This window comes from Pteronotus mesoamericanus, unplaced genomic scaffold, assembly GCF_021234165.1.
Source record: "Pteronotus mesoamericanus isolate MK-2021 breed Mesoamerican mustached bat unplaced genomic scaffold, CSHL_Meso_final contig_26, whole genome shotgun sequence".
In the NCBI taxonomy this organism is placed as follows: domain Eukaryota; kingdom Metazoa; phylum Chordata; class Mammalia; order Chiroptera; family Mormoopidae; genus Pteronotus; species Pteronotus mesoamericanus.
This window is the reverse complement of record NW_026555109.1, coordinates 5,240,447-5,261,705: the sequence shown is the minus strand read 5'-3', so window position 1 is coordinate 5,261,705 and position 21,259 is coordinate 5,240,447. Positions and strand designations below refer to the sequence as shown.

General features: G+C 35.5%; 1 protein-coding gene across 6 annotated transcripts in view; it reads right to left on the bottom strand.

Moving 5' to 3' along the window:
- The window catches only part of BIVM (basic, immunoglobulin-like variable motif containing), a 95,296-nt gene that overhangs the window by 52,429 nt on the left and 21,608 nt on the right, over positions 1-21,259 (bottom strand). For 5 of the 6 annotated variants that reach the window (XM_054574369.1, XM_054574370.1, XM_054574373.1 and 2 more), the window contains 9 exons: positions 18,480-18,569; positions 18,100-18,226; positions 14,269-14,364; positions 13,687-13,791; positions 13,377-13,471; positions 4,952-5,084; positions 3,498-3,584; positions 2,641-2,737; positions 1-1,577 (listed from right to left, as the gene is read on the bottom strand). In XM_054574369.1, coding sequence (XP_054430344.1) covers positions 1,284-1,577; positions 2,641-2,737; positions 3,498-3,584; positions 4,952-5,084; positions 13,377-13,471; positions 13,687-13,791; positions 14,269-14,364; positions 18,100-18,226; positions 18,480-18,569 — 1,124 coding nt within the window. In that variant the 3' untranslated portion in view covers positions 1-1,283. The remainder of the gene's footprint in view (positions 1,578-2,640; positions 2,738-3,497; positions 3,585-4,951; positions 5,085-13,376; positions 13,472-13,686; positions 13,792-14,268; positions 14,365-18,099; positions 18,227-18,479; positions 18,570-21,259) is intronic. The other variant, XM_054574375.1, reaches the window with a different exon arrangement.

The following is a 21,259-nucleotide window of genomic DNA, read 5'->3' as shown; positions in this document are numbered from 1 at the left end:
CATTTCAAGCAAAATAGTCCTTTCAGAAAAATGGCGATTTCATAATATATGTCCCCTTCTGTAGGCTTAGGCATGTCTGAGTGGTTTAATGGATATAAAATTCAAAAGAGAAGAAAATTAAAATATTTTAAAAGTAAAAATCTGAACCTTCTTGAGATGTATTGCAATATGGTACCAATGTATTCAGCACCTTGTAATAATCAAGTCACTGATTTGAGTTCTGGAACAGCCCCTGATATGAAAGAACAAGAGGTCCTAGTCATTTGTGAGTGACAAGTTGACAGCATAGAAAACACTAACAGCCAAATACAGAGGAGCTCAAATATATGAAGTCCACACTTCTGAACTATTTAACAGTCACTTCAAATAACTAATTGTCTACATGTTTTTTAAAAGAGGATACTTCAAGAGTTTGGAATATGGATAGTTGCCCTCTGAGTGATGAGGCATTCTGAATGCATCTTTAATGTTGTTATCAATATATGAGTCCATGTTGAGAGACCAATCAAGTTATCAGTATCAGATCTCATTTCACAGATTACCTTGGATATAGGAACTATATCCACTTGTTCTTTTACTCTATCCCTAAGACAGGGTTTATTGTAGACTTACAGAAGTCTTTCAAGACCTAAAGTTCTTGTCAATATTTGATAGTAACATACCAAGTCAAGAGAGTCAAGAATATCCTAAAACTGCACTAGGTCACCCATTTGCACCAACTGAAAGGATTAGTTTCTTGAGCCTTCTCTCTTTTGCCTCTATTGAGAATCCTGAGAAAGTTAACCAGGAAACAAATGAGACAAGCAAGATACTTCAACAAATAAAAGAACTACTAGACTCACTGAAAAATTTTAAATGACTTTAACTATGAGAGAAAACTCAACAGCCCCATTTTTTTCCTAAAGGGCTGGTGGTGCCTTACATAATGAGCTTAGGAATAAAACTATCTGCAACAAATGCCTTGGGATCAAGTCATAAGCAATCATGCCATGCTTAACTATTTCAAATCATATTATTAAGTAAATTTGCATTTGTTATTGGATTTTGTTAAATTGTCCAGAATGTTTATATACTCAAATTTAAAACAATTATCTGTGTTTATCTGCTTATATATCTGAAATCAACCATCATAATCATATGCAATCTTATATACTAGAGAACTACAGGGTTATGTTTTGTATCACAAAATCTGTTCCTATTTAGTGTAGACTTAATCTTCTCCTGTCTCAATGGAGTCCTGTATAGACCAGTGCGTAATACAAGTTTTTCAGTACCCAGCATAGTCAATCATTCCCACCATACTCTCTGTATCCCTGGTATCCACTGTTCCTTCTCTCATGGATACTGGACATCTTTTTCCATGCCGAATCCTGATGGAAACCAGCACTGAAAGACCGGCCCAGACGCCCATGATGCTTCTTGGAGATATTGTCTTCACTCTCAGATTTGGCAATTCCCTGGCCATGTGTTGGAGGTTGTGACTCTTGTCTAATGGTTCCAAATGGAAAGTTCCAAAGGCCAAACCTTTGCCAATTAAGTCTCTGGAATGCTATAATACAATGCAAATTTCCCCCAACCTGAGAAGGAAAAAATGTTGAAAAACAACATTTGGGACACAATGTTGGGAAGACAATGATGGAAAACAAATTGCTCCTATGAACTCCCTTATTTTTTTTTCCCCCTTTACCTTCCTCACAACAGTACTTACCCATTCAGACATCATCAGATCACATTATCCTGCATCTTCCCTGAGCAGCTGCCATTACGAAACTATAACAATGCCCACATCTTTGTCAATATTTGACAGTAACAAACAAAGTCAAGAATATCCAAGGGAGATAAAGGGGAGAAACAAATGGTACAACTGTAACCAATAAAATAAAAAAGAATATCCTGAATCAATACACTTAAGTCACCCATTTGCACCAATAGAAAGGATTAGTTTTCTTAAGTCTTTTCTCTTGTACTTCTTTATTGAGAATCCTCAGGAAATAAATGAGCCAAAACATCTTTCCCCTATATGCCACTCACACACTGTAACTTCCCCTTCTGTCTAGGTCAAATACCATCATCCCTCTTCCTGGCCTACACTTGTTAGTAGAATTCTTCACTTGTTAGTAGGACTCTATCTATGGGATGTCTACTCGGTCCATAGAATCTACCTATCTCTGAGAAATATCCCCAGAAGTTTTGTGTGTACACATGACTATCCCAAGGCCACAGTTAATATGGCCCAGGAGTGAACACCTGACCCAAACTGGGTCAAGACTATGGAACTAGGCCTGAAGCCAGCCAGTCACAGTCTAGACTGCTCATCTGAAAGGGACATAAAGATGATGATGATCTTCAGGAAGTAAATAATCAGGCAAAAAGATAAAATCATATAACTCCCAAAAGAATGAGAAAGGCTAGCTACTTGGTCCCTGCTAACATTCTTTTACATGGTACCAGTCCCATATGAATGCAGGCTACCCTCCTTACCCTTTCATTTTAAATATACCTGTGGCCTTAAAATAATTTTCACTTTTCTGTCTAAGATGGTCTGATCTTGGCTTATATTATTTCCCATGTAGAATACTGAGTAAAACTACTGCATTTTGGCCAGTTGGGAAATACCTTCAAATACAATGGTGTTCTTACCTTCTTGGTTTTTCTATACTGCAGCCCCCTCTCCAAGTGTCGAATATCTAGAAATTCTGGATTTTGAGTATTTAGATCAGTTACAATATCTGCCCATCTACAGTTAAGAAGGAAGAATAAAGCACAATTTACTTTTTAGTACAAAAGACCATTGTAATGGAACTTTTCATATGAGCAATATTCTGTAATATTACCATGGCAATAAGCCTCTATCTCAGGATTGTTCCACCCACTAACCTCTAATAAACTCATTTTTATAACAATTCTGTTTATACAACTATTGCCAAGGTTCTCAGTTTAAAAATGGTCAGTCTCCCTATGAAATAAATATATATCAACCTATTAGATGACATCCTGCAGGTTAGAGACATTCTTAATTAGAGTCAAGTGCATTTACAAAAGACTTTAAAGTTAAGATGCCTTTAGAGACAACTTGATTGTGTGGAAAATATAAAGCAATTATAAATTTCTTTGTAGTGAATATCTGCTAATAGAACTAAGAAGTGAATTTGGTAAAAATGCATGATTTAAGACTTATATAGAAAAGATAATTATATTTCTGTACATAACCAGAAAATAACTGAGAAATGAAAAAAAAATCAATTTACAATAGCATCAGAAAATAGAGAAAATTTTTAACAAAATACATATAAAATTCTACATTGAAAAATATAAAACATTGCTGGAGGGAAATTAAAACTCTAAGTGGAGGTAAAGTCTATGTTCACTGGTTACAAGAGTCCATATTGTTATGATGTAATTCTCTACAAAATAAACTATGGATTCTCTGGATTTTATTCTAATCAAAATTCCAACAGAATTCAACAGAAACTGAAGAAGAAAGTAAGTTAACATACTTTTTACAGTGAATAGCAGGATGTTTTCTACTTGATTCTCCAATTAAGATCCAATATTCTACTTCTTGTGGTGAGAGTGGACCCCTGCTAGATTTAAAATACATTCACAGCAAACTTAATAAAGATCATTCGTTCCTTTGAAAATAGTACTTCAATTATATATTAATAAAAGATATATAAAAGTTTATTCAAAGAATGCATTCATTACTGCTAGAATAGATATTGGAGTTTAGGCTTGAGCAAATATCTGCACACAATTAAAGAGAAAACATAAATTTTGGGCTTGATCCCCTATTACAAAATCTAGGGTTAACAAAGTTGACATATACTACCTCTCAGCATTTAACAGAAAAAAAAAATCTTAGCATGCTACCAGAATTCTTCAGCTACTCTTCTCCTTTTACTATACGTTCAAAAAGTTTCAAAATACATCCTAAAAACAAAACCCTAAGTAATGATTGACCTGTGAAACTTTTAAACATACTAATGCCCTAATTCCTCCATGGGAAATTCTAATTTAAATACATCAAGAGTGGAGCACAAGCAAGGATTTGCAGTTTGAAAAGTATCTCAGGTGGTAATTCTTAGGTACAGGCAGGGATGACAAACTCTCCTCTAATGGGCACAAAGTAGAAGTACCTACTTTTTTATGTATTACATGTGATAGATATCTGGAGTAATGTAATGCTGTGGGATGAAACCATAGAAAAAACAACAGGAGTATACCTCACCTCCAGAGAGATGAATGAAACATTTCAGGATTTGGAGAAACTCACTAATTTTCCTCTTGCTCCACATTCACGAAAGTACAACGTCCAGCATCCTAATTCTCACAGTTTGCTCCTGCCTGTCTCAGGATCCCTGCACACCTCCACCCCTGCCCAAGCTCCACCAAATGCTTTGAGTGGGATACAAAGGTCCCCTGGCCTCCAGCCTCAAAGAATCCATCCTATCCCCCAGATGACCTTTGTTCCTGTGTGAGAGAATAGTGCTACCTCTTCCTCCTCTTCAATTACCAATTCCACCAACCTGGGGGTGAACAAACCAGAAATTCAGCAGGCTGAGGATAACCATGCCTACCAATACTTTTTCTCAAAAGTATTCATGGTTTCTGCTTTCACCATTCTCAAATAGGACACTTCTTCCTTTGCTTTTAACTATCTTGGCATTATCTCAACCCAGCATGAAGAAAACTTGCTAAGGAGTGAAAAGAGTACTACAATTCAGTCACCCAAATAAATCAATTTTTAAAATAAATAATGTTTTAAATAAATAAATAAAATTTAATCAAATACAATTCTGCAAAAGAGTGAGCACAAATGTTAAAAGCATAATCTTCGTGTAAGGGAAGCAAATCACTAAGTCTTCCAATTTCTAAGCACTAAATATTTCTTAAATACTTTCTATAACACATTTTATGGTAAAGTATCCATAAAACATAAAGAAATGCTTACCTGAATGCTCTATTAGCTTTAACAGGAGTTGCTTCAAAGCCAATTGGACAAAAGTAATGATTTTGGCAATGATAGATATAAGCCAATGATTCATCTTTTAATCCATGAGTTAACTTTGACAAGGCCCCTGATGCTACAAAAAACAAAAACAGAGACCATGAAGCACTATCTATGCTTTATACAAAAGACTAGTTGTCTGAAAGAGAGAAGAGACATTACTCGGAACCCGTTGACATTACTGGGGAAAAATGGGAAGCTATTGATGACACAAAAAAAAATTAATGAATGTATTTTCAACTTTACCCTTTGGACTAAAATTAAGATAAACAGAAAAGCAAACTAGAAAACTGAAATATGGCATTGCTTACCAAAGCCTTCTAATAACACACATACTTGCCTATGAAATTTAATTACCATATAAAACCTAATACCTAGTGCATATAGCAATGGTCTCAACTGTTTTGGCTGAACACATCTATCACTAGAAATTTCTGAATAAACATGCTCATTATAAGCATTTTATTCATAAACTATGTGCATATACTACTATACTACTATACTAATTTATTTTTATAAAATACACAAAAACTGGGAATTTTTAATTATATTAAAATATAAACATTCTAATATATTCTTCCCATACTATGGTGATCACCTTGCACAGCTACACCATGTACATCCCAATTTGAAGACCACTGAGATATAGGAATATAAATTCCAGATGATAAAATTTCCCCCTCTAATATAAATTTAATCTTTCTACAAAAGTTACACAGACTAGAGGAACAGCTTTCACAAAATGAAATAAAAGTACAGCATAGGGAACATAGTCAATAATATTGTAATAACTGCATGGTTCCAGATGGATACTGAAAATACCAGGGGAGACACTTTATAAAGTATATGAGTATCTAACCATTATCCTGTACATCTGAAAGTAATACAAAATAATATTGAATGTAAACTGTTATTGAAAATTTTTTTGAAGAAATGACTGAATGAGCCTGGGAAAAATGGGGACATTTAGGAAAAAATATCCCCACCAAAGACCACCATTGTTTTTTACACAGTTTAATGTGATCCATACACATATTAGATAACTGGCTGAGGAACTGTGGTTAACCCAGTTCTTTTTACCTTACAGTTCAAAAAAAAGTATAGAGATAATGGGGTTTTGCCCTGTAATTATTTTTTTGTTCCTCATATTTATAATAAAGAAGTCATTTACTAATTTTTTTAAAAATCAACATATCTAGAGGCAGACTGATAGTACCATGTCATCCTCCTGCAATTACTCCTCCTTGTATATTTCCATGGCTATATTAGTTGTGAGCTAATTTCAAAAGTATTGCCATAAGCAACAAGTTTTTACCAGCAGTCAGTTCTTAAAACCATTAGCTGAAGTTTCAGTACCTTGCATCTCCTAGAAGAAACTAATCATTAACAAATAACCTATTAAAACTGGAAATTCTAAAAACAGATGAAAGCTTGCAAGTCAGGGTTTCTCTGATTGACTTTCTAGCCACTGAAATAGCTAAAAAACACCAAGAAGAGCAGGTCAATAGATGTCGCAAAGCCAAGGAGGTGAACCTTATCCCACCCTTACAGACACACACAATTTTTAAGTTCCATGGAAACAATAACATTTCTATCTTAAACTCTTTCTCTAAGGTTTCATCTAGACGTTTCCCATAGATCTTTGCCTCATGGCCTACCATCAGAACACACATGCATAGCAAGGTGGTCTTTTCTGCTAAAATCTATTTTATAATGATAAATAAACCTTTCTGGTTGAGTTCCCTAAATAAACCTTTCTGGTTGAGTTCCCTTGACAATTTAAAAATTGACACCCAAGGAAAGCTCTAAATGAAAAATTTTAAGAACTAAAATTCAGAAGACACACAATATTTCATTTACATAGTTGAATTTAATTGTACAATAGATAGGTTCCAGGATAGTGAGCAAATGTAAATATAAATAGATTTATACTCCTCATAAATTCAATAAGTGCAAAAAAAGTTTATACATATAATTGGTTTAGGAAAAACTCTAGATATCTTTTACAAATTGTGGAAATTCCAAATAAAGTTTTCCTAAAGAACTGAAATGCTTAATGAAAGAAATTTTGTAACTTTTTAATGGAAATCTGTAAATATTTCATGCTTTCCTCCTTTCTAAAGTCAAATGTAATACAAAACAGCTGACTTCTTTAGTGTGACTATGATTAGCAATTACTTTTTTTTAACACATATTTATTGAGTCCTCCTGTGTGTGAAGCAATGGTAAGAGAGGTGGGAATAGGACAATCAGGCTGGGTTCTTGGCCTTATGGAGCTTACTGTCCAATGGAGGAAACCAACAATAAGCAAATAAAATAATTATTAATGGTAATTTGTACTTAAAATGAATCAAAATAGAGTGCAGAATTAAAGAATGGCTCAAGCATCAGACTCTAATATTCAGGGAAGGCCCCTTGGAGGTGGTGGCATTTAAGCTGAAACATGAAAGATGAGAAAGATATGGTGGAAGTGAATTCTAAGGGATAGAACAATCCAGAAGTAAACAGCAAGTATATTGTGGCTTCCATAGATGCTGTCTCATTCTGGACTCCCTCAATAGTCTTGTGAAGTAAGCGTTTGTGGTAGGACCTTGGTTAGCAACTACTTTAATGTCTTGGAATATATTCCAGATTTCCTATCAATGGAAGACTAAGCTCTTGCTAAAGAGGTCAGATAACAGCTCTTTAGAAAGGCTATATCTGTAGCTCTCAAACTTGAGCATGCAAGGCTTGTTAAACAACAGATCACTGGTGTCTGACTTAACAGGCCTGGGATGGGGACTAAGAATTTGTATGTCTAACAAGTTACCAAGTGATGCTGACATTGGTCTAGGGACCACATTTGGAGAGCCACCAGTCTAGAGTTAAGAGGAAATTTCACTTAACTCAATTCAGTAAGCAATTTATTAACTATATTAGAAACTGCAGGGGAAAAAAAAAGTAGTATGTCAAGCTGTCCACAAAGAGAAGATAAAACAAGTAACTTTAACATAGGGTATAATAAGACAGTGTCACAATAAAAGGTTACATTTTAAAGAAGAAAGAGCACATCAGGTCTAAGAAATCAAGAATGGATGGTAACTAAGATGGAATTTATTGAAGGGGGAGGACTGCAACGATCCAGACAGAGGAAAGAGCATGAGGAGAAAACAAAATCACTGGAGGGGAAGGATATAACCAAAGAACATCAAGTAGTCTAGATTGGAATATAGAGTATGATTGTTAGTATAGAGAAGCAGCCCCAAAATTTCAGGACAAGGCCATAAAAAGATCACCCTCTGAAATAAAAAACAGTAAATACAGTATTTAATACATTAAAATAGTCACCCAAGAAAATAATTCCATTTAGCAGAAGACATATAAATGTGTTACAGAAAGAAACTAAATTCAGAATGATGTTCACTCTAGACCATCATCTGGAATATATCTAAAACACCAGAAACTTAATCAACAAAGCAGCCACTACCAAATGCACAGCCATAATCTGTATGGTATAAAGAAAGGAGAAAAAACTACTAGGATTAGCTGGTCTACCATACTGTGGAGAGGAGTATATGTCCTGAGCAGCCAACAAGAGAATTCTGGTATCTCTGATATTATATTTATCACTCTAATATATCAACATCCTGATACTCACTAAGTTTAATATGAGTTTGTTCTATACAGCCTGATCATCTTACAGAAGAACTATAGAGAACTCAGGAACAATTTATTAGAATGTATTTTTATACCTTCAGCAACAAGACCAGATCTGTAACCCAGCAGTATAATATCCTGCAAGGCTCTCATTTCCTTGAGATATTTTAAATACAACTGGTTCATGTAGGACAACAGTGGAAGGCCAATATATATTTGTTTTGAATGATGCTAAAGAATTTATGCTTTAAGCAAGCACTAGAGAGCTCTTTAAAAGGAAGGAGATCTATTAGCACTGCACATTAAAAAGATTTATCTGGCCTTGTGGCCATTATAAATTGGAGAAAACCAATGAATGAGGAAAATGAAATCTTAATGTAGAGTCTACCTGAGATGTACTAATGCACTACAGCAAGCTTGTAGCAATGGCCAGTGCGGGTATATATGAGTTATGTTGGGATAGGGCAAAAGTAGCTATTCTCTGTTAAGCAAAAATAATGAGTTACAATACCTACTGGAAGAATAAAAGTGAAATACATGAACATTAGTGTAATTTTTAAGCTATCTGATTAAAAAAATCAGAAAACAATGAACCTAGACTCCTCTGGCACAAATGTTGGTAGCTAAGTGAACCAACAGTTTGAAGTTACTTGAAGAATAATAAATGAATAATAATCGTAATAATAATAATGGTAAGTGAATAATAAGAAATGAACCAATAGTTTGAAACTAATGTTAACAACTTCTAGCACAAACTTTTATTATAATTGCATCTCTGAAAAGTCATTGCATATTAACAGTTAAATCTGTTAATTTTGTCAAAATCCCTGGATTTTATTTTTATTCCATGAGTGAGCTGAGGTCCAGTGGAAATGAGAATGTCAGCAAGAACAGGGAGTTATATCAAAGAAGCATAGCCCCAGGAAAGCTTAAAGCCCACTGTGGAAAAAGAGGCCTAACAGTCCTTAAAAAATAACTGAAACAAAAATGGAAAATATATTTTTCAAAGTACTTTTTAAATGACTGGCAACAAGTGACAATGGTTTTCACTAGTGTATATCAGAGACAAATGAGAAAAACCTATTTCTCCAACTGCTTCTTTCACAAAGGGAAAGAACACAAAAAAATGTTTGCTTGACATATGTACCACTCCTCCTCTGAATATAATCAGAAGTCCTAGGGTAACATGTGTGAGGTCCTATAGTATCATATACGGAATCAAAGGGCTACTAAGGGCAGTCACTGTGATCTAGAAGCTGGACAGACACATCAAAAAGACACAATATAAGTCTGCATATGCCAAATGCCACATGACAGGCACAAATAGTCATTACTATAGGGATTGAGAGGAATCAGCTTCTGCCCTGGCTGGTGTGGCTCAGTGGACTCAGTGCTGGCTTGTGCACCAAAGGGTCACTGGTTCGATTTTCAGTCAGGGCACATGCCTGGGTTACAGGCCTGGTCCCCAGTAGGGGGCCGCGAGAAACAACCACACATTTCTCTCCCTCTCTTTCTCCCTCCCTTCCCATCTCTCTAAAAATAAATAAATACAATCTTTAAAAAAGAAAAAGAATAATTGGCTTCTAAAGTGACAGGGAGAGCTTAAAGATAAAATAGGGCTTGCCCGAGGCCACTGACTACTGAAGAGGAAGACAAAATTCCAAGATGGGGGAGGCAAATCAATCATCCTTCAGGAAATACACATAGAAAAAGAAACAGTGAGGAGTCAAATACTGCAATAGGAAAATGAAAATAGGAGTAACACTAGGAAAATATAGCATTAAAATTTAATTAAGAAATTGCAGAAATCACTCCTCTCCCCTGCCGAAAGGGACAGACAAGGAGTATAAGTAGTCAGTCCAATTCCTCAAATGAGAAAGGCTTATACATATTGGAAAGCATGCCCTTTCTTAGTTTCAATTGCCTGACCAATTTTTCTTTACTTTCATGAATTTTACTGTACTTTTCCCATTACCATTTAGTCCCCTTATACCCTCTTCCCCCCAGCAATCCCCACACTGTTGTCCATGACCATGAGTCCTTTTTCCTTTTTGCTCAATCCCTCTATCCCCTAACCTTACCTATCTCCCTTAGCTGTCATTCTGCTCTCCATCTATGAGTCTGTCTCTATTTTCCTTGGTGGTTCAGTTTGTTAATTAGATTATACATGTGAGTGAAATCATATGGTATTTGTCTTTCTCTAACTGTCTTATTTCACTTAGCTAATGCTCTCCAGGTCTATCCATATTGTTGCAAAGGGTAAAATTTTCTTCTTTTTTATGGCCCAGTAGTATTCCATTGTATAAATGTCCCATTGTTGTTTTATCTACTCCTCTACTGATGGACACTTGGGAAGGAGTGATTTCCTTATCCTGGTGATTGTAAATAATGCTGCCATGAACCTAGAGGTGCTTAGGTTCTTTCAAATGAGCGTTTTGGGTTCCTTCAGATATACGAAGTCAGCCCAGAAGGTATCCAGCCATGGTATAAGAAAAATAAATACATTTATTGGAGAAGATACAAGATACAAGAAACACTGTACACAGGACAATGACACCTCAGTCCCCTTCAAAGTAGGCACCTTGGGTCCTCACACAGTTCTCCCAATCGCCATCAGTTGCCCCATTGTAGTTTCCTGAATCTCATCAATATTCTGAAATCTTTTCCCTTTCAAAGGTGATTTTAGTTTTGGGAAAAGCCAGAAGCCATAGGATGCCAAATCTGGGCAGTAGAAGGGTGGAGTCACCTGGATGATTTGATCTTTTGCATCAAATCTCTGCACAAGATGTGATGCATGAGTGATATGTTGTCATGATGAAGCTGCCAGTCACCTGTTGCCTATAGCTTGGGTCTTCTGAGTCATCTGAATAGTTTCTGTGGAGCAACGTTCAGGCTTAATACAAAATTTGATGCAGATTTGTTGCTCTACTTGCTCAGTCATTTCGAATGCAATGGCCACACAGTACTCACTCAACACCCTCACTGACTAGTACAGTGAAGTTGTCACTGTTCATGCATGCCCATTCCAGTCCACTCTCCTTGGCTGCCAAGTTACATCAATGTCGTGCAAACCGTCCTCCTGCTATTAACTATGACTGGACTTTTACTGGACAGACTTCATATTCCCAGAAGCGATACTGTTGGGTCAATTGCCTGATCAATTAGTAAGAGAAGTGTGCTTACAGTCTCACTACAGAAAAAAATACTAAAAAACCATTTAAAGCTTCCTCTTCCACAGGGACAGGCATCCTGCACAGAATTCAGTCAGTAAGAATGAAAGCTAACATTTAGAGTCCTTAGTCTGTGTCAAACAAGGAAATAAATGTATTACAAACATGTCTCCTTTTATCTTCATCACAGTGACCCTTTAGTAACAGTACAAATATGGAAAGACAAAGGTCTACATTGGCCTTAGTAAGTGTCTAACTTCATTGTTCAAGATCATAAAACCAGTGTGTGTGGAAACCAATGTGTGAATTCCAAATTTCCCTGACTTTTATACCTGATATAGTTCAAGAGAAATATATCCTCCTCTGTGTTCAATCTTTAACCTTGGGAAACTATATATTCTCTCTGTTGACAAAGACTCTCTCCTTGACCACATGTTAGTTAGGCTTCTCTGAGCCCTCTTCTTAATTAGGCCTCGATCTAGGGCTTCTGTGCCCATCCTTGCTGAATTCAGTTTTAGTAAGATTCCTGCTAAGTCAATTTAGATATTTATCACCCTTTATATCTGATAAGATATCATCCCCAACTCTTGAGGTCTAAGTCCTTAACTTGCCTGTTATAAGAACCCTGTCAGACCAATCTAGCAAGAATTCCACTGCCCTTGGTGCCTCCTTTTAGTAATTCTCCATCCACTAACCCCTCACTTTGCTAGTTGTCTATAAATTCCCAGCTACCTTTGTTACATACAGGATTGAACCTACTCTCCCCCAGTGTGATACTTCCTTATAATTTCAATGTCAGAATAACTTTTGTTTACACTGTATTACAATTTTTGACTGGTAAAGTCAAAAGATTATTGTCAATTAAAAAGTGAAAATTGTCAAGTAATGCAAATTATTTAAATTAGCACCTAAAGCAATCCTTAAAATCAACTCCATTACTCTCTGTTATGACCAACACTATTCCATAATAGAACTCTGTCACTTTCATAGTCCATGTTATTATGTTATTATGCAGGTTTAACATCAACTATTCTAAAATCCTTACATTCCCTTTTAGGAAAAGGAACTGCAATTTCCATGCTGCTTTCTTTACATGCATGTGTGCATGCACACACACATTCACACACCCTATGGAGCCAAATAATGCAAACAATGAATTAAAGTAGTATTTATGACATGCCTTAAAAGCCTAAAAGCTCTACATGCAAAGATGAGAAGAACTAAAAATATTACACTGTATATTGAAAAGTGCCCTAGAGATTACTATTATGATTTTCCCCTTGGATAAAGAGATATAAAAGTAACAGATTATGTTTAGCATTCAGATAATCAAAGCAGCTCATCTTTGAGACTGTCTAAAGCATATATATGCACATGCATGTACATGTGTATAAATCTTTTTAATTTTTTTTCCATTGTCATTTAGTTCCCTTATATCCCCCTCCCCCCAGCAATCACCCCACTGTTGCCCATATCCATGAGTCCTTTTACCTTTTGGCTTGATCCCTCTACCCCTTAAAATCCCCCCATAGTGTGTATAAATCTTCTATATGTTTACCTACCAGTTTCTCCAGCTGTTTTATTCTTCCCATGAGGTTTATATAGAACATACGAGCATCCTTTCACATGGAAGTGGTCATTAATTTGTCTAAACCATCTAAAAATAAAAAGATTTGCTCACAGCAACAATTCTATAACAAAGATGGTCTCATTCCAATTCTAGAGAAATTCAAGCAGAGCCCATGTTTGGCATATCTACTAAAGGCTGGGGTCTGGCAGCTGGATACATGGTTTACTATCAACACACATCTACAGCATTATTACTTTGCAGAACTAGAAATAAGGTATTGTCTCTATGTGAAGGCTTCATACCTCATAAGTGTTGTATTTCCAGTGAAAGGGCCAAACCTAATATCTTCAAATGGGGGTTGAAAGCCCAAAATGTGTAATGCTTCTTCTTGGGTAATAGGTGGAAGGCTACAAAAAGAAATATTGCTTTTCATTTTACAATTCCAACCATATGCAAATATAACCTGTTTCAATGTTAATATGTCTGTCTGATTTGCAAATAATTTTAGCAATATTTTTTATTTTTATTTTATCAAAAATAATGTGTGCACATATTTGTGCATATATATTTTAAAACAAAATGCAGCAGTTTTTTTCTCAATTTACAAGAAATCCTTAAAAACCTTCCATTACGGAAAGAGCAACACCAAATAATTTTGAGTTTAGAGTCACCAATAAATGAAATACTTGCCCTGGTCAGGTGGCTCACTTGGTTAAAGCACTGTCCCCACATGCCAATATTGTGGGTTTAATACCCAATCAAGGCACATACAAGAATAAACTACCGAATGCATAAGTGGGTAGAAAACAGACAGATGTCTCTGTCTCTCTCTGTCTCTCTGTCTCTCTCTCTCTAATCAATTTTTACAAAATTAACATACTCACTTTCCAGCTCCCATTGTGCTATATAAGAAATTCCAACAAGAAATTAATGAGGTGATACCACAAGAAGTCTTATATTGTGGTCGGCTTATGCAGTACCTGGGAAAACAAGGCTTTTTTTCACTTAAATGAATACAAAATAGGCATATAAAAATATAACACTCATGGCAAGTAAAAGTGTTAAAATAATGAAAATTTTGATCATTTAAACCAATATAAAATCTTTATTCACTTAAAATATTTTTATATTTGCTAAGTGCATCACAAATACATAACAACAATAAATTATTTATTTTAATGAAGATGGCTAAGTATGACTGACTACTAGTTAAAGTGGATGTTATCCAAGTGAATGAAAAAAATCATGGTATATAAATTTAAACACCAACTGCAAAAATTCCTAGTGGAGCTGCATATATAATCATTTGCAACTTCAATTCCAAGAGTTCTTTTATATATTTTAGATATTAAACCCTTATCAGTTATATAGTCTACACATATCTTCTCCCATTCTATATGTTGCCTTTTCACTTTGTTGACTGTTTCCTTTGATACACACAAGGTTTTGGCTCTTTTTTTTTTTTTAAGTTTGATGTAGTCCCTTTTGTCTATTTTTGCTTTTGTTATATGTGGTTTTGGTGTCATATCCCAGAAATCACTGACAAATTCAAAGTCATAAAGCTTCTCCCCTATGTTTTCTTCTAGGAGTTTTATTGTTTTAGGTCTTACATTTATGTCTTTAATCCATATTGGGTTAATTTTTGTGTATGATGTGATGTAGGGGGCCAACTTCATTCTTTTGCATGTGGATATCTGCTTTTCCCAGCACCATTTTCCAAACAGACTGTCCTCTCCCTATTCTGTGGTCCTCACACCATTGCCAAAGGTTTTTTTTTGTTTTTGTTTTTGTTTTGTTTTTTTGCTCACTTACATGAGGGTTTATTTCTGGACTCTCTATTCTGTTCCATTGGTCTATATGTCTACCTTTACTGCAGTCCCACATTGTTTTAATTATTATATCTTTGTGGTAAGTTTTGAAATCAGGAAGTGTGTGGCCCATGCTCAACTCTTGCAATCACCTCCTCCCCAGTAAATCTCTGGAGGCAGTGTCTTCAGCTGGAAGTGGGGAGTAAGATAATCAAGTGGCGATCAGCACGCTGTCTCTTTCTGCAACCCTCCATGCACTTCTGTAGTGTTGACCTTGATTCCACGAAGAACTCCAAAGCTTCAGCACAGTTGCAACTTCTCACATCCCTAGATTTAACCAAATGGTCACTAGATGGTTTAGGACCGTCACATGAACTTGAGGGAAACCTGCGTTGTTTGAGACCATCAGTTTATGCACAGAATTTGGTAAGTAAGGTTTAGGGACTTTGCTATTTCTTTGTTTCAACAAAGAAAGAATTTTCTGTTTTTCATCTTGTTATTGATTTTCTGAATTTGAGGGAAGGAATAAAGTAAAAAGACCTTATTCTACCATATTTAAACAATTCTTCACAAAATCTTGGGTTCAACTTTAGGCTTCCTTAAGATTTTTTTATATTTCTTCATCAATCCAAACTTGTGTACTGGTCTTTTTCATGGCAGCTTAAAACTTTTACTGACATTCTTCTAGTTTCTGAGGGTCTTTCTATTCCAACACTATCCTGTATAATACTCTTAATGGGAAATAAGGTTGTCGTCCTGGTAATTTTTCTCCTTAGGTTATTTCTCCCATCTGTCCGTTCTCACCCAAGCCTTTATGGCCTCATATGTTACACTATGAAAATATAATTATTCATATTTATTGTTAAAACAAATATTAAGTCTAAGGGATTAGAAGCAAAAACGGGCAAAGCTTTGTTCCAAAGAAACACTGTTTTCAATTCTAGTGTTTCTTCTCTAGTACACTTTTCATACTAACTACTTCCATTTTATCTTTGTAAATATCCTTTTGTTAAGAAATCAACGGCTTATCTTTGCACCCCCAAAACTTAAATTCTTCACCTAATATCAAAGAAATAAATTATAAAACATGTTTTAAAGAACGAACATGGACTTTGGCCCTGGCTGCTGTAGTTGAGTTGGTTGGAGCATAGTTCCATAGCCAAAAGGTTGAGGTTCAATCCCCAGTCTGGGCATGTATGATCTCTGGTCTGGGTGCGTAGAGGAGGCAACCAATCGATGCTTCTCTCTCATAGATGTTTCTCTCTTTCCCTTTCTCTCTCCCTTCCTCTCTTTTTAAAGAGCAATGGAAAATGTCCTCAAATGGAGATAAAAAAAAAAAGAAAGAAAATAGAAAGAACATGGACTTTGGAGTCTGGCTCTCTTCGGTTTCAAGACATCTACTTACTCGCCATGTGATGTTGGGCAATTTTCTCAGCTTCTCTGAGCCTCACTCCAGACAAACTAGTTTACCCTTCATTACCAATATGCCAAACACTTTCTTACCAACCATTCAAAGACCTCCATCCCCTCAGATTTCCTCTCCTTAGACCCAGCTTTTCAATGAAGCCTTCTGGTGTTCATAATTCCTCTGATATTGTTTCTTTATTCACACCCATCATCTGACAAATTGCCTCCTTCAGTATTTTGAATTTTCTGCTTAGTCTCCTCTCTCAACTAGATTTTAAACCCTAAGAGAACAAAGACCACGTTTTATGTATCTCTGTATTCTCAGCCCATAGTTAAAGGCCCAATACTTACTAAATTTAAGTGGAAAAAATCTAGTGTTTCTGAAACCTCACACAAAAGACTTTTAAAAACTTCAAATCAGAGATTACCAATTTTACACCAATGATGAATTAAACCTTTCTTTTTGGAACAGGAACTGTATTTTAAAGTAACCAAATAGACTTAACTGATAAAGGAAAGCTCTCCTTGTTAGAAAGAAGGCCAGCAAATTAAAAAAATAATAATAATATAATTTTGAGATATCACCATTTCCCAACAAGGATTCAAGCAAGGATCATCAATAGATTTGGCTCAAACCACTAGGTGAAAAGTTGATAGGAAAAGGATATTAGCCTAATGCCACTGTCACCCCACTGATAACTTGATGGTTGCAGAGGAGAAAAAATAACTTGACAATGTGGGTTAGGCCATTACCTCCTAAATCCAGTAACCCCTCTTAGTATCTCTGATGTTGGATGACCAAATACTGTGTACCTCCTAATGTGACACAACATGAAGCACACAGAATCACTTAGGCAGTATTCTTACCTAAAATGTTCTGCCAGAACCTAATCAAGTCTTTATATCTAATTTCCAGTTTTCAGGAAATACTAAGGTTATAAAAATAATTTATACAACTTATAGGGAAAAATCAGACAAATCCAGAAGGTAGGGCATTCTACAAGATATCTGGCCAAGCCTTGACCAGTGTGGCTCAGTTGGTCAGGCATCCTCCCACAAAGCAAATGGTAGCCCCAGATGGATTTTCAATCAGAGCACATGCCTGGGCTGCAACTTCAGTCCCAGGCTTGGGCATGGACGAGAGACAACTGATCGATGTCTCTCTCTTTACATCGATGTTTCTCTCCCTCTCTTTTTCCCTCCCTTCCCTTTCTCTAAAGAAATAAAACCTTTAAAAAAGAGATATCTGGCCAAGCCTCTTCAGTAAGTCAATTTCCTAGAACTGGGGAGAGAGTGATGTGGAGATTGTTCTAGGTTAAGAGAGACATATGGACCACAACAAGCAAACAAAAAATATAGTTCACAGTTGAGTCCCACTTTGAAAAGCTAGGAGTGAAGACATTTTCGGAACAATCTGGGAAATCTAAATTTAACCCAGGAATTAGGTATAGCAATGGTATTGTGGTTCATGAAGAAAAAAAATCAAATCTTTGAAATTACCATCGTCTGAGGTCTAATACTTTCCGCTGCTTAATATCTTCAAGAGGAGAATACTGAGGCCACTCCCTTTGATGTCTTCCTTTTTTATCTGAGGTTTTTTTCTTGGAAATTTGTTTATTTACATTGCCTAGAATATAAGAGTATAAAATAAGCAAAATACTTCAGATGAAGTTAGTTGCCAGAACAATGAAATTAATTATGGAACAAAATTAAAAAGTAACTGCCACTAGTTCTAAAAATGATACTTGCAAACAAATTGAAGAAATATATGTATGTTCAAAAATACTGTCCCACCACCCTGGCCTGTACGGCTCAGCTATTTGGAGCATCATCCTGTAGACTGAAAAGTCACGAGTTCGATTCCGGGTCAGGGCACATACCCAGGTCGTGGGTTCCATCCCCAGTAGGGGTGCGTATGAAAAGGCAACCAATCGATGCTTCTCTCTCTCTCTCACTCCCCTTCTCTCTCTCTAAAAGCAATAAAAAAAAAAAATGTCCTCAGGTGAGGATAAATAAAAAAATACTCTCCTACCTTAAGTAGAGAAAATAATAATTTTAAACAACCATGAGTGTTATTTCCTATAGATTTGTATATTCCAGTTCCTAAGCTAGTCACTTAGCTAGTAAAAGAATCAATCACAAAGTCTTTAATTTAGAAAATCAAATTGTCAACAGTAAAATATTTAAGTAACCACTTTCCAGAAAATGAATCCTTTCTATAAAACAATAAAACCACATTAATGTAACTCTGTTAAAAAGTAAAAACGATAGATCCACTAATGCAATGATGTGATGTTTAAAAATACCTCCAGGCCTACAGAGACCACAAAATGGATTACAAATGATAAACATATATGCATTATTAAAATTGAGACTTTAGCATCAGGAACTAGAATGGAAAAGGGTCTCTTCACTGAGAGTGTATATTCTCTCACCGTCTCTCTCTCTCTCCCCTCTCCTTCCTCCCCTCTCTCCCTTCACTCTCTACCCTCTTTGTCTCTTTCTCTCTTCAATGACACATAAGACAAATAATAGTGGTTACCTATGGGGGAAGGAGAATTGGGAGCTAGATAGACAGAGGAAGACAAAAATGAGAGTTAAACTTTATAGTGTTTAATTTTTATGTTCTTTATTTCTAACCCATGATAATGGACTACTCAAAAAATTATATAAATTAAAATATGAGTAACATTCAATTCTCATTTCACTAAAATACAATTAACATTTCAGATAGCTATGCTTTACTACTTCAATAATGTCACATAAACTTGAAAAAATGATCAAATCTGTTACAAAAGCTAATATTTTTATGAGTTATTCATTAATTATGAAACAAATTATATAGATATATGGCCAGAAAACAAACATGGAAAAGGATCCATTTTATCATTTAAGTAGCAGTGCAATGTAATCGTCTGGTATCCAAAACCAGCTGGAACTCAGAAAATATTGTTATACAGGAAATTTCTCTAATTTTTCTAAAATATCATAACAAACACCATAATGTCCAGAAACAAATTACCAGCCCCCTTCCCTATAGTTATTTTAACCCTTCAAAGAACACAAAGTTTCTCACAGAGCTAAATAACCATGGACAAACATGAGATTGAAAAAAATGAGGAAAAAATCTCATTATGACAAATTTCCTTTAATAATATATTTACAGCTCCAAAAAATGTAAAACCTACATTCCACCATTTCTTGAGATGTGTTCACTGCCCAATAATGCCTTAATTCCCCAAATAGTTTTCCCAGCCACTCAATTTTAGAGATTAATGAAGCATGATAATCATGACCTCAGCAGCCCAGAGTGATCTGTACCCACACACTTTCCTCTAATGTTTATGTAAGCCTGCTCTCTATTCTTCTTTGTTCTGAGCTTACTTACATGAGACCCTGGGGATAAATAAGGATATATGTTCCAAATGAGCATCCTTCATAACATCTCACGCTGCCATACTGAGAACTGGTCCCACAATAAAACTCCATTCAATTTGAGGAAGAAAGCTCTGTCAAAGTGGAAGCTAAGTTTGAGAGGGGAAAATAAAATGGTGATGCCTGAAGACTCTGTCTCCTCCATGTCATCAATCCAGTAACCTCTTCCCATTGTCCCTTGTCACTGCCATATTCCTGCTTCCATACGTAACCCTACCCACAACACACCCATAGAGCCCTAACACCAAATACACATACATATTGTATATATACCTCTATTCACCACACTGGCTTTTTAAAAAGGTAAAAGGATAATAGATGAAAGTAGAATGCCCACCATCTTTTGACTTGAAGAACCACAGGACAGAGTTCTGAACAACCACAGTCACAATGCATTATCATAGAAAAAAATCAGGAAAATTAGAGAATAGTTTAAATTAAATGATAATAAAGTATATCAAAATGTTTGAACTATAGCTAAAACAGATTTAAAGAGCAATTTAGAACATTAAGTACTTATAGTAAAAATGTCTTAATCAAGAAGTTAGAGAATTAAAAACAAAATAAACCCAAAGGAAGAAAAAGAGGGAAAAAAGAGCAGAAATCAAAATAGAAAACTGGGAATAACAAAGCTAAAAGTTGGTTACCTCAAAAGATGAACAAAACCAATAAAGCCCTAGCAAGAAAAAAATAAATGACCAGCTGAGGAATGAAAGAGTAATTACTACAAAAGATCATACAGTTTTTAAAAGGATAAATGGACTATTAGAAACAACTTTATGCCAACACCAACAACTTAGATAAAAGGGACAAAATAAAATTTGACAGAATGGAAATTAAGACAACATATCAAAGTTAGAGACTTTTAATACTCCTCAGAACACATGAGAATATTTTCCAACTTGTCTTAGGAGACCTGCATAACCCTAATTCCACCACCTGAAAAAAACACTTAAAAAATTATAGGCCAATCACTCACTGACACAAAATGAAACCCCCTGACACCCTGAAAATTACAAATTTACAGAACATTCTGTAAAACAATTTGATTTTGCAAATGAAAGGGTATACTTGGTGGTTTCGTAAAATGATCAGAGAAGCCTAAGAGTAAAATACAAATCCTAGTTCTACTACTTCTTACTAGCTGTGCAAATTTGGGCAGGCAATTTATCCCCTCTATGCCTCAATTTCTTCATCTATGAAAAGGGGACAACAGTACCTACCT